Raw genomic sequence first — 12,349 nt, forward strand, 5'->3', positions numbered from 1 at the left:
CCAAATAAACAAACCCACCCCAACTGTGTCTGCTTTTAGATTCTCAGTATTTCAGTGTGTTTTTAAATATCAACATTATCTGTCATTATTTGTTTGTTAACTGAAAAAAATTGGAAACTGTAAGGACTTACATTTGATTTCATACAAGTAGTCAAATTAATTCCAATAGGTGAATTAAAAAGCCCTCTGCCACATCTAAAGCAGAAATTCCTCAGAAATAGGGGATTTAAAATTAGCATGAAAAGTATGTAAGGTAAAAATGAAGAAAGAAGTTTACCCACACACCCCAGATCCATGATTAAAATCAATAATTTTCTCTGTGTTGTTTACAGGTTTCAATCAAGAATAGCATGGAGAATAAAATGAGAATTTATTTTACATTTCAAGGTTGCCTACCCCGGACTAGGATGCTGGAGGAACTGCACCTTCTTTTTCATTCGATCCTAATTTTGCTTCACATTTTTTGCAAGTATGATGACAATGCCTACAATATTGAAAGCAGATAAAATGTTCAAGAATTTTGCTGGATTTTTCCTAATACAATCATACAGCATGCTGGCAACTGTTTTTGGCAACTCTTGCCTATGTTTTCCAATTGTTGTAACTGCAAGGCATAAACTACTAAAGATGACATCTAAATGTCTCAACTGATAAACTCCCATTAACTATTATTCTTAACTACTATCTCCAGCAGTCACCAAAATATAATAGGATTTTTCTAAGCAGGAAAAGTCAGCCCTTGCCATTGTACCTCTCAATGATGAGTTAGGAGCAGTGTGTAATACAAAGAGTGACAAATAGCCACTCTCTATAACACCATGTAAGGAAAGCAGTAGCTTTGTTATGTGGGGAAGAATGAAGAAGCTTCCCATTATCAGTCTGGCAGTCCCATAGGCAAAGAGGCTCATGTTGGTCTGGGGAAAAGATGTGGAAAGACAGAGGAGAATGATCCTGTGGGTAGGATTTTTGGAGATGCATTTTGTGTGTATTGAAAGGTGCATATGAGAAGCCATACTGGGAAAGAAAAGTAGTACTGGTAGTTGAAGGAGGAGCTTGGAAGAAAGTCAGAGTGTGATTTGATGGGAAAGGGTACTTTATATGAAGTTTAGAAAACAATGACTAAAGCACGGAGGTGACAGGAGGCAACCACTGAGACCCATCACAGATCTGCAAGGTGCAAAAAAACCCCTTAGAGTTTGTCCTCTTCATGGTTTGGCATGACAGTATGAGGTTGGGCAAAACCAGAGAAAGAGGTTGGAATGTGGGTTGAGGTTGAAACTGTTGTTAAAATATGTGGATAGTGTAAAAAAAAAAAATCTGCATTGTATTTGGCCAGATGTATGGTACAAGGGAGAACTCAATGGGCCAAGTGATACCACAGAAGAGTGTGAAATGCTTACAGGCACACTATTAGGCAAAAAGAGAACCAGTGGGTGCTTTTCTAGCACATTTGTAGTATGATAATTTCATTTAAATAATAGATCTCCTAATAACAGATATTACACTGAGTTTAATGTACATTTTCTGAAGAATAATTAGTAGTTTCTAATACTGACACATACAACCTAAACATATAAGAGCAGTATCTCATTCCCTGATCACAAAATTTACATTCATAGTTTTGCTGCATACTATTTTTACTAGTGTAAAGACTGATTTGATCTTGGATTAATTATTTAAATAAACACAAACCTTTTCTGTTGTGGAGCAAATGGTGCAACACCAATTTTCTGGAACTTTTTCTGGCATTCTCCTATGTATGACACCTTTCCAATGGCAAAACCCAAGACACCAGCAACTATAAAGACAGATAAAACCCCATCGTTAATACAGAGCTGAAATCAAGAGTTGATGATGCAACTGGCTCCATTTTAATCTCACAGTGAATTGTATGTAGCATGTCTTCCTAAAACATGTTGCAAACATATGTGAGGTTACACAGGGATTACAGGGATGACTTCAGTATCTACTAACAGCCAGATACCAATGAGACACAGTGCAGTCAGAGAAAGGCTATCATATTCACCTGGAATGACAAGATTTCAGATTCAGAGGAACAGATTATAGAGAAAGCCCACAAGATTAAATCACAATGTCAGCACTAATTTCTCTTGCCCTTGTGCATGTATCACAGTATTTCTGATTGCAACTTTAACACTTCTCAGGGATTCTAAGCAGCTAGAATGTCAGCCTGCCATACCACTGCACTGGGCTTTCACTCATTATTACAGTGTCAGAATACAAATATTACTTCCACATCGTCAATTTTCTGTTGAACTTTGGCTGACAAGAAAATCAACTTAATCCATTGCCATTTAAGAGCCACCTTACTGTACAGTTGCTGTGGTTTTGTTTGTTTTCGTTTTATGAACTAGACAGTTAAGATAACCCAAATGAACATCTGAAAAGGAACACAGTATTTCATCTATACTGTGATGGCCCCATGATACCATGGGCTGCGTGATCTGCTAAACATGGCTGATCAATGAGGCTGACAATATTTATAAACAAAGGTGAGATTGGAGTTTTTACCAGTTTGAGAGGATAAATCAGGTAAATGTAAGATGCTACTATAATGTTTATATTAAAAGAACCTTATTTCAAATATTTATTTTTAAATGAAGCTGAATTCTGATTTGCTAAAGCACCATGGTAACATCTCATAAAGGAAGAGTTTGACAAGAGATTTAGAGAGATGAATCTAAGGGCTGAGATTGCTGTAAATTTCTTTTCCTTTAAGAATTGGGTACAACTTACTTGCCATCTTAGGTAACGCACCAAACCTTGGGCTTGCTGAGAAAACGCCTACAAAGAGAGAAGATAATAAGAAAACTTATTCATTTGAGGAACTCACCAGCACTCAAAACCAAAGACAGTATTTTTCCTACAAGATTTTGTATTTCTGAAGGTGAAGACTGTACAAAAATCTTGTTAACTCCACTAACTCAGATTTAGGAACATCAGGGCACTTTCCATTCCATTAGTTTTTAGTGCATCTGTTTTGGTGCAGTCTTGGACTCATAAGATCTAAAAAAACCTGGGCTTGGCAAGATTCACTTCAGGCAGGGGTTTGGAGTGTAAATTAGCATGAAAGCAGCACAGCTGGTGACACCTGCAGCACTGCAGGAAAAGATGGTGGCTTATGTTTCAGCACAAACCAACCTTGCAAATATCACAGTGAGCTGAAATCTCTTATTCAGGGTCCAGCTCCTCATGCTGCGAGAAGCAGGCCCGAACTGTCAGTAGTTTCTGTGTCTACTGACTTACACTTGTACCACAGACACCCAGCCTCCTCCCCTGGAAAGCACATCTTGCATTTTGGCCTTTTTGAGGAAAATATGGTGTGCTGAACACAAAAACCAAAATATTAGCTTTTCCTACCAAAATTTGCCCCATTAACAACAGGAGATGGAACCATTATGAGTCTGCAAGTGCCTGTGTCTGTCAGAGAAATGCCATACTGTGGAGGAGGGCTCCACACAGCAAGATTGCCATGGCATAGGGAAGGGAAGCAAACACTGTTTGCACTGTTACGTGCATTCAGACAGAATTAATGAGGCTCAGAAGCTCCAGCTTCTTCTAGAGCCAGTGTACTGCATGCAGTCATCAGAGAGGAGTGTTTAGACAGAGGGGCATTCAGTCTAAGCTAAGTGCAAGGGCCTGCGCCCACTGGCATCTATGCAACTTTAAATTGGGTCTTTCAGGGGACAGAGGAACAAAATTGTTGTTTGTTTCTAAACAGCTCCCCCCTTCTTCCTACTGTTGACACACAGTAATGATTATTTAATATAGGCATTTGTTATTTCACAGCTGATAAGAAATGTCACGTACAATGAAGAGAAACTGAGAAGAATACCCGGTGCCCGAGGGTGGCACGCTAGCTACTGGGACAGCCTCAGTGCCTGTCCTGTCACTGCCCACCCTGTTTCAAAACATGCAAACCTTTGCCATACCTCACAGTCTCCCTTGCTCTTTCCCTCCCCATCTGCCTACAAGCTGATAGGTCAAGGATGCAACAGGGAACCCACATCAGCCTCTTGTGGTATAGCACAGATTTTAGCTTTTCTACTCTAGTCTTCCCAGTGAAAGCACTCTCCTTAGTGGAAAAAAAAAAAAGGAGGAATGCAATGAAGGGAAACAAGGTAATAATGGCTAGAACAAAAAAAAAGAAAAAAGGGGGGAGGGGCTTACAACCACACACAGTGAGAAAGGCTAAGCCACTTCCTACCAACCACCCCTTATAGCCTCTGGATTCTTTTCTACTTCTTGCTTCAGGCCCTGTGATTTTTCTCTTCTCCTACTTCCCCTTGATGTAAATGGCTGATGCTGAAGGCTGAAGGACTGTCTTCTTGTCTTACTTGCTCCTCTGGAAGACACCCATCCTAGCAGTCTTCAGGGTAGATGCCCAGTTCATCCTTTACCCAGAACACTAATCTTAACCTTATTATTAGTCAAGACCCCAGAAGGGAAAGTCAAGGTGCAATGTCTAGAACCAGGCTCATCCACCACATAAACGGAATACAATCCTCTTTTGTGTTAGACTGCAGATTGCAAGCCACCTCTATAAAAAGCTCTCTGTCTCCTCACTTTGGCAGAATTCCTTGTTCCTCTGCACCAAAGCTGTATTCATATTGACACATGGTCACTGTAAAAACATTGCCAGCATTTTTCAGATAACCTAAGACAGTGCTACAGCACCCAAGTCTGATGCCCCTGGTCAGGCTGTACGATACTTTGCCCTACAAGCAGCTCTAGTGAAGACTCCACGTGTGGTGACAGAACCCAGGCACCAATCTTTGAATTAATGAATTCTCTTTGCAGTTCATGTTCTTTCAGAAGAACTGTGGCAATGCATACATAATGATCGAATCACTATAACAATGATGGTGATGAGTGAGAGGAATATTGATCTTGAAAAACAGCAGGCTTTAGGTAAACTTGTGTTTCAGTTGTAATTCTAGAGCCTCAACTTCATAACTTGGGCATCATGTATTTTTCACGTTTACCTTTTGCAACTAGCCCCTGGGTGACAAGCATGCTCCCAAGAGACAAAGGAAGAGCTGTAAAAATAAAAAGGAACATCTGATATCAGTCAAAATTTGATACCTATCTGTTAAATACATTAGTCTTTAATCCATTAAATGTTTTATACGTTCATAATGTTAAACAAATTACTTCTCTCCTAAGTATACTGTCTTAATCACCTATTACATCTGCTGATTCAGGCTGCTATCTCTTCAAAGCCAGGATGTGTTCACACTGTGCCAGACATCAGGCATACTGTAGCATCTAGAGTTAATGCATTATGTATATTTATTAAATAAGAGCTTCAATAATCTGAGCATCTCCTTTCAGTACTGAAACACTGGTAATGACAGCAGCTCTGATTAAATGCTGAATCCCTTTTCAATCCTCCCCTTTTAGAAAACGTATCTTTTAGGTAGAAACTGACATGGTGGACTTAAAAGGCACTAAAACACTGAGTAACTAAACTTAGAAATGTTCTAGCACCAAGAGAGTCTCACAAACCCAAGACACATAGCCACATCTGCTTTTCACTGAAAGGCAAAAATAAGCATTGTAATAAAGTAAAACATCACTAAGGTTGTTTTTATAACAGATTTCAAGAATAGAATCATCTCTATGATTGTTGAAACAAGTTCATATTAAACAAGCATTTAATTCAACCACTTTTACCTACAATGATTATGCAAATAATTCAATTAACATTATAATAACATATTGCTCAACTTAAAATAGGGTGACAGTTAATCTGCAATGGTATTCCAACAAAAACCACTGTATTACAATAAATGGTGTGGCATTTTGCAGCCAGTTTTGCATAACTACATTGAGAAGTCATTCTCTGTGTGATAAGGACAAGTTTGGATCACTCACCTCTGTACCAGAAACTTTCCTTTCTGCATTCTTTACGGATCCGTGCAATTTCCCCAGCGTCATGAATTTGGGAGGTGGGACAATAGAGCATCGGCTGAAAGGATAAGCCTGGGTTAGCTTACTGAATTTAATAAGGAAGAAAACAATAGTCAAATATGGAAAAATATTTTAAAAATAAAATCACAATCAATGCAAAAAAATAACCAATCAAGCAAAATACCTTCCTCTGCTGTTAGCAGTGTCACGAAATACTTGATACCCCAACACAGAAAGAACTACATAGGCTTTAAAGTTAAAACTACTCATCCAGTTGGCCTATACTTTCCTAAAAATAGCTCAGCTGCTGCTGAGTGTATTGTGTTATTTTTGTTAGCCATTTCATTGCTACAAGCTACATGAGCTTTCTGGGAAAGAAATTACAGAAAATAAAGGCAGAGTGCTAGTTTCTAAAAACGAAGTTCTGCCTCACACAGAAGTCAATTTAAGTTCAGCAAGAGTAGATTTTGCAAGTATTCAGAAGAGACTCAACATAAACTCTGTCAGATTCCCCTAAGTAGCCCAACTTTCTCTCTGAGCAGTTTAAACATATTCATTAACTGAACTCAACCATTCCGGCTTCACCTTCGTAATAATTAGCTTGTTAACAGGCTTCTTTTAGGCTAATGGTAGCTCTTTTCTTTTCCCATTTTGATTGTTAGAAAAAAGTGGCAGTATTCTCTCTTGATCTGCTATCTGGGGTACTGACATGTGCATACAAGTACACTACTATTTTTTCTTCAAGAGACAACTTGGTTATCAGCAGTAGCACTTGCAGTATCATTACTTGAAATCTAAATTATACAGGAGTACTGATTCTAGCTGAGAGTTGGTTTTCTTCATAGTAGCTAGTATGGTGCTGCATTTCAGATTTATGACCAAAACAATGTTGCTAACACAGGGATGTTTTAGTTATTGCTGAGCAGTGCTTGCACGGTGTCAAGGCCTTTTCTATTTCTCAGGCTGCCCTACCAGTGAGTAGGCATGGGGTATGGGAGGAGCTGGGAGGGAACACAGCTGGTACAGCTGAGCCCAACTGACCCAAAGAATATACCATACTGTATGACATGGGGGAAAGGAGTCACCATTAGATTAAAATTAATTGAAATGTTAACATTTTTCTGTCAGACCACAACCCCTACAAACACACCTATTCTTGAAAGCAAACCCAGGCTTTGTAGAACAAGCAGTGCCTTGGTGGGGTGATTCAGCCCCAAGCAGTGACCGAGCACCACAGCCACTGGCTCACTCCCAGAGGAGGAAGCAACAGAGCCTTCATGGGTCGGGATAAGGGTAGTTTACTGACAAAAGCTCCATGAAAGCAGAACAGTAACAGCCAATTACACTCACACCCAGTGACAACAGAGTACCATCAGAGGACATGACGATTACATAGTAAGACACAAGGACCGACCAACCTACTGCCCAACCTGAGAACCCAGCCATAATCAGACTATCCTAGAAGCATCAAGCCCCTGCCCTTCCCCAACCAGTTCCTTTTATGGGGAGTGATGTCAGGTGGTGTGCAAACAGCCTGAGGTAACTCAGCTCACCTGTGCTGGCTGCTTGGGGAGTTGATTCTGGCCTGGCCAGAAGCAGGACACTTGGGGAAAAGAGTATATTTTGTCTATTACAGAATGGTACCTCATTTTGTGCCTGACCAACCCATTATATTGTAACCATAATAATAAAATGCATTTACTGGCCACAGCTACACATTTTTAATTTTAGCTAATTAATATCTTAGTCCTCCTTCAAACACTGCTCCCACTAAAGTTAATAGTGGTGCTGCTTGGGTAAACAGTAGCGACTTGACTCCACTCTAGACCCTAGAGAACCACTCTGAACTGGTTTCACAGCAAGGTCAGAGCAAATACAGTAAAATCCAAACAGGCAGAGAGAAAGATAAGGAAATGAGTGTCAGGGCGCTAAGTGCACCAACAGGCTTTGCAACCCTCCTGTCCCCATACACACCCTGCCAGGGCTTGGGCTCAAAGTCAGCTCTAATATGGCACAGTTGTGTAACACTGAATTAAGACTGCTGTGAGAACAGCGAAGCTGAGAGAAAGAGCTACAAGAAGCATTGCCCAAGGCCTCTGAGGAGATGCATTTAAGCTCAGGCCCTGGCCTTAACTGTATTGTAGGTATGTCTATACCAGGCCTTTTACCATGATGATCCCTACCTTGCCTTGCTAATCTGATGTCCTGGTTTACCATCAAACATGGCTTATTCCTATGGATTTGCCCAGCAATCATTGGACCAACTGTTGGCTGGCCCTGGTTAACACCACTGGATCTGCTCTACTCCTCTTTTTGGGATACTGTGGGACTGTGCTCCTTGTCCCTGAAAGCAAAACCCCTGCCTGCCTTGCTGTCATTTGTGGCTTCCAGGTCACTTTCCCTTGCAGATTATCCCACTTTGCTGCTTTCTGGCAGTGACCAGTTAGCAACAAGGTCGTACCACATGTAAATCCTTCTGGTTAATTAAATGTTTATAGCATGAAAAGGTAAAATTTGAACCACCTTCACTAGTCTCCCCAGCAGAGAGACATGCTTATCTTCATATAGCTGGAGGGCAGGTTCTTGTGCAGTTCTGTTCCCTTCTCCCCTTCTGAATACATACACATGCACATACAGACCTTGATCGGGGCAGGGTATACTGCACTAGTACTCAAGACACTAGGGCTCTGCAAGTTCATAACTAGTTTAAGTAGCTTAACATAAATCAGAGCCCACTATCTTGAAACTCAAAAGTTCCTGGCCCTCCGAATGTAGTGAATCGGGAAGAATAACACATTACTCTTTCTCCTCTTCATTTATATGCTTAAGCTAATATAGACAGCTCTTTCTTCAGTGAGAGCGACCAACGCAAAATCCCAGTTATTCACTGACAATAGCATGAAAATAAAAGGGAGAAAACCCAGCTTACCCATCCAGTTTGCTTTAGTGGAGATGTCTGACTTTTCTGCTGAGTTGTTTCAGAAGACATTGTCTCTCTCCCTGTATTCTGCTGCTGGTCTTGGTCAGCAGAAATTCTGTGTTTTATGCTTGGCTACCCCTATTTCTGCTAGGTACAAAGGTAAAAAACCAAAGTATCAATGATACTCTAAGTTCAGTGTTCACCTAGGAGTACTAATGACCGTGTATTTTTTTTACAGCAGATAGCATCCAGTCACCTGATTATACACAATTTACAGCACAGTGTATCACTTATTACCAACACAGAGTAGCACATATGCGTAGCCTAATCGGAACAGCGAAGTCAGTAAATACAATCAGATGCTGGATGACCTAGCAGAGCACTATTAACCATAAAGAAATGAGAACAAATGTGAGCAAGTCATCAAAAACCTTTCTCATTTTTCCTGTATGGCAAGTCAGAAATTTAGCTTTAGTGTGCTGTCCAGAACTGTTGTACTATCCTCAGTGCCAGCATCTGGAGTTTTGATTCCACAGGAACCCCAATGCAAGCCTATCACAAGCCACATCTGTGTTTCCAACAAACACAATCCAGTTACAAATATGCTTAAAAAAGAACCTCAAGCCCCAACTATAAGAGTAAATATATTCCAAGGTGTTTTAGAGTTGTCACCTTCCATTATTGAGAATGGTGCTGTTAGGGAAAAGCAAGAAGTAATCCCATTTTTTATGGAGTAATTAAAACATCTAAACCATGATTTTTACCTAGCACTTTGCTGCATGATCTGTGATATAAAGGGCACTGCCAGTTTACAAAAAGTACCTTTTAAGAATGGTGGCAATGAGCAAGGCTTAACTGTGAAACAGACCGACACAGGAAACATATGCAAGAATTTAATAACCTGAATGGTTTCTGGCATTCATAATATTACTGTATAAACCACATGCTGGGGGCCGTTGCACTGCTATGAAGTTCAAGCAACGTCTGCTTCATGCACAGTGGATATTCAGACAGTAATGCTTTTTTAAGTGATGGAGCAGAAGCAACATGACCTCCTCTCCCCTTGCTAAAAACACTCAATTGAACATTGCATTAACACAAATCTGCAGCTTTATTCTCAGCCACTCTCAAAAATGGCAATGACCACCGTGTCTCTGAAAAACTTAAGTGTGAAAATTCACGTTGGGATAGCCCACAGCTCTTCACTGTCTGCCTCACCCTGAGGGCAATTTAACTTTCTATCGGTCTCTCATTGCTTAATGCAAAAAAAAGGAGATAAAAGAAAAAATGCGTAAAACTTTTAAGATTTGTACATCAATCAAATACACACTATGGTGACCGATTAATTTCTGTGATTACTCGGGGGAGAAGGCGGGAGCCGAAATAGCATGTGTTAACCACCACATACAGCTGACTGCGCCCTGGCCCAGGGCTGCCGCCAGTGAAGTACAATCTTCACTGAAACATCTCATTAGGACTCCAGAGAGGCCCTTCAAGGACTGAGTGTCCATTGTGAGGAAGAGGGGAAAGCTATCGTGTTTCACACCTATCTCCTGAATGGGCACTTTATTTCAAATCCAGGCTGTTATTTTGAAGGAGAGTCAAGGGAGCAGCTGCGCTAACTCTTGGGTGAAAAGCTCCCCGCCAACAACTGTGTAGACACCGCGAAGCAGCGGGTGACTGCCTCATGCCTGCCCAGCGTGCCTCCGCCACACCTGCTCAGACGGCTGCTGAGAGTCACTCAAGCAGGGCACAGCACCCCCAGAGAGAACAGGGTATTACTTTGTGCTTGCTAAGGATGCTGCTGATGTGCAAAACGCCGGGAGGTCTGGGTTTCGTGGGGGGAAAGGCTGGTTGCAATCGGGTCCCAGGCAGGCGGTCGCTCCAGCCGACAGTGACCTTCTGCGCTGGTCCGGCCATCGGGCCTTTAACATCCAGCCCAGCACGCCTCGGTGCCATGGCCCCGGCGCTGGGCAAAGACCTGCGCAGCCTAAGGCAAGGTGTCGGGCGCTGCGGGGAGATTCCGTCCCAGAGCCGCCGCCCGTCCCCTGCCTTCCTCCCGCCGTGACGCGGGAGAAATCCGGCACCGCGGAGCTCAGCCTCTCCGGGGCGGAAAGGAGTGGACGGACCCTTCCTCGGACCGCGGCTTCGAAGATGTCTGGCGGCCGCTCGCGTCCCCGGGGACGCCGGGCCAGCAGGGGAAGGAGGAGGTCCGGCCCATCCGCGGCAGGGTCCGCACCGCTCGGCCCCAGAAACCAGAAGCGAGGCCCGGGCGCGTATCCACCCCGCCACCGCCTCAGCCCAGCCCCCAGAGGCTGAGCCGCGTCTGGGCAGGGCGCCTGCCCGCTGCCCAGGCCGCCGTTGCCGCTGGCCTCCACCGCCATCTTCTGGCCGCCGGCGGCAGGGACAGCCGGGGCAGACAGCCCGCGGGCCTCGCGAAGCGCCGCTCGGCCGCCCGACCACCCCGGCTACGGGTCAAAGAGCCTCCGGGGCAGGTATTGCTAAAGGAGCGAGGACGAGACACCGCCCCCGAGCGGCACTGGAGGTGTCGGCACGACCGGGCAATGCCTCGCTGAGCATTCCTCGCCCCCGGCTCCTTGGTCCTAGCAGTATCTGTGGCTAAACGAGCAGTTCCTCCTTGCTCCGGGCCAGAAACAATAGTGAACACGCTCATGAGGTTCCTCAGAGTTCTCCTGTTTCCCAAGAGATTCAGACCGCTGTTTTACTGAATGGTACTCGTTAAGCGAGGTCACGGTCACCTAACAGCGCACGGCATACCAACGGAAAACATTCTGTGGAAACTTGGTGAAATCTTCTGCTTTAAACAATAAGCGACAAATCCAAGTTTGACAGTTTATGAATGAAAAGCACGGGGGATCTACTTCGATTTTAATACTGCGGTGCTTATGTCAGTAGATAAATGCATTTTCATATCAACAGTAACAAGAAGTAAATAGAAAGGAAACAATTGGGAAAAATCCTTTGATCAATCAAAAGTAACCTTGCAAGAAAAGTTATCCTGAAAATATCAGTTCGGTGGTAAGGGTTGTTCTGCTAAGAAAATGAAAAAAATTACTCCACTTTCTCTGAAATACGAAATGCAATGCCTTTCTACACCAGTAAACTCAGTAAAGCATGTAAGCCCGAGGTTTACATCTAATAAAAACTGTCGATTTTTTTTTTTGGGGGGGGGGGGGGGTGTTACAGTGAGACAGTTTTTAGTAGAGTGTTCTACATGGTGATGTGGCACGTCAGTGTTTATCTTGAAACGAAAAGCTTTTGAGATCAGCATAGTATTTCCTTCACTTGCATGACTCTGGCATCTCAATGTCATAGTAAACATGACATAAGTCCTAGTTAATTTTCTTAATTCCAAAGAGGCTTTCAGCTTCCTGAAGTCTTGGCTGCTTGAGGCTCCTTTCCCCAGAATATTCTTTCACTCTTGCCAGCCAAGCCAGGGTCTTTGCTGCTGGAAAATGTACTCTGCACACAGAG

General features: G+C 42.8%; 1 protein-coding gene across 1 annotated transcript; it reads right to left on the reverse strand.

The window, feature by feature from the left end:
- Positions 1 to 402: 402 nt before the first annotated feature.
- On the reverse strand, positions 403 to 8,923 carry OCIAD2 (OCIA domain containing 2; the record flags this gene model as incomplete). Its single annotated transcript, XM_084266744.1, has 6 exons — positions 403 to 484; positions 1,693 to 1,798; positions 2,758 to 2,805; positions 5,007 to 5,060; positions 5,899 to 5,992; positions 8,864 to 8,923. 6 exons carry the CDS (start codon positions 8,921 to 8,923, stop codon positions 403 to 405), a joined length of 444 nt encoding a protein of 147 aa, XP_084122870.1.
- Positions 8,924 to 12,349: the final 3,426 nt, after the last annotated feature.

The sequence above is a fragment of the Gallinula chloropus genome, assembly GCF_964237585.1.
Source record: "Gallinula chloropus genome assembly, chromosome: 7".
NCBI classification, from domain to species: domain Eukaryota; kingdom Metazoa; phylum Chordata; class Aves; order Gruiformes; family Rallidae; genus Gallinula; species Gallinula chloropus.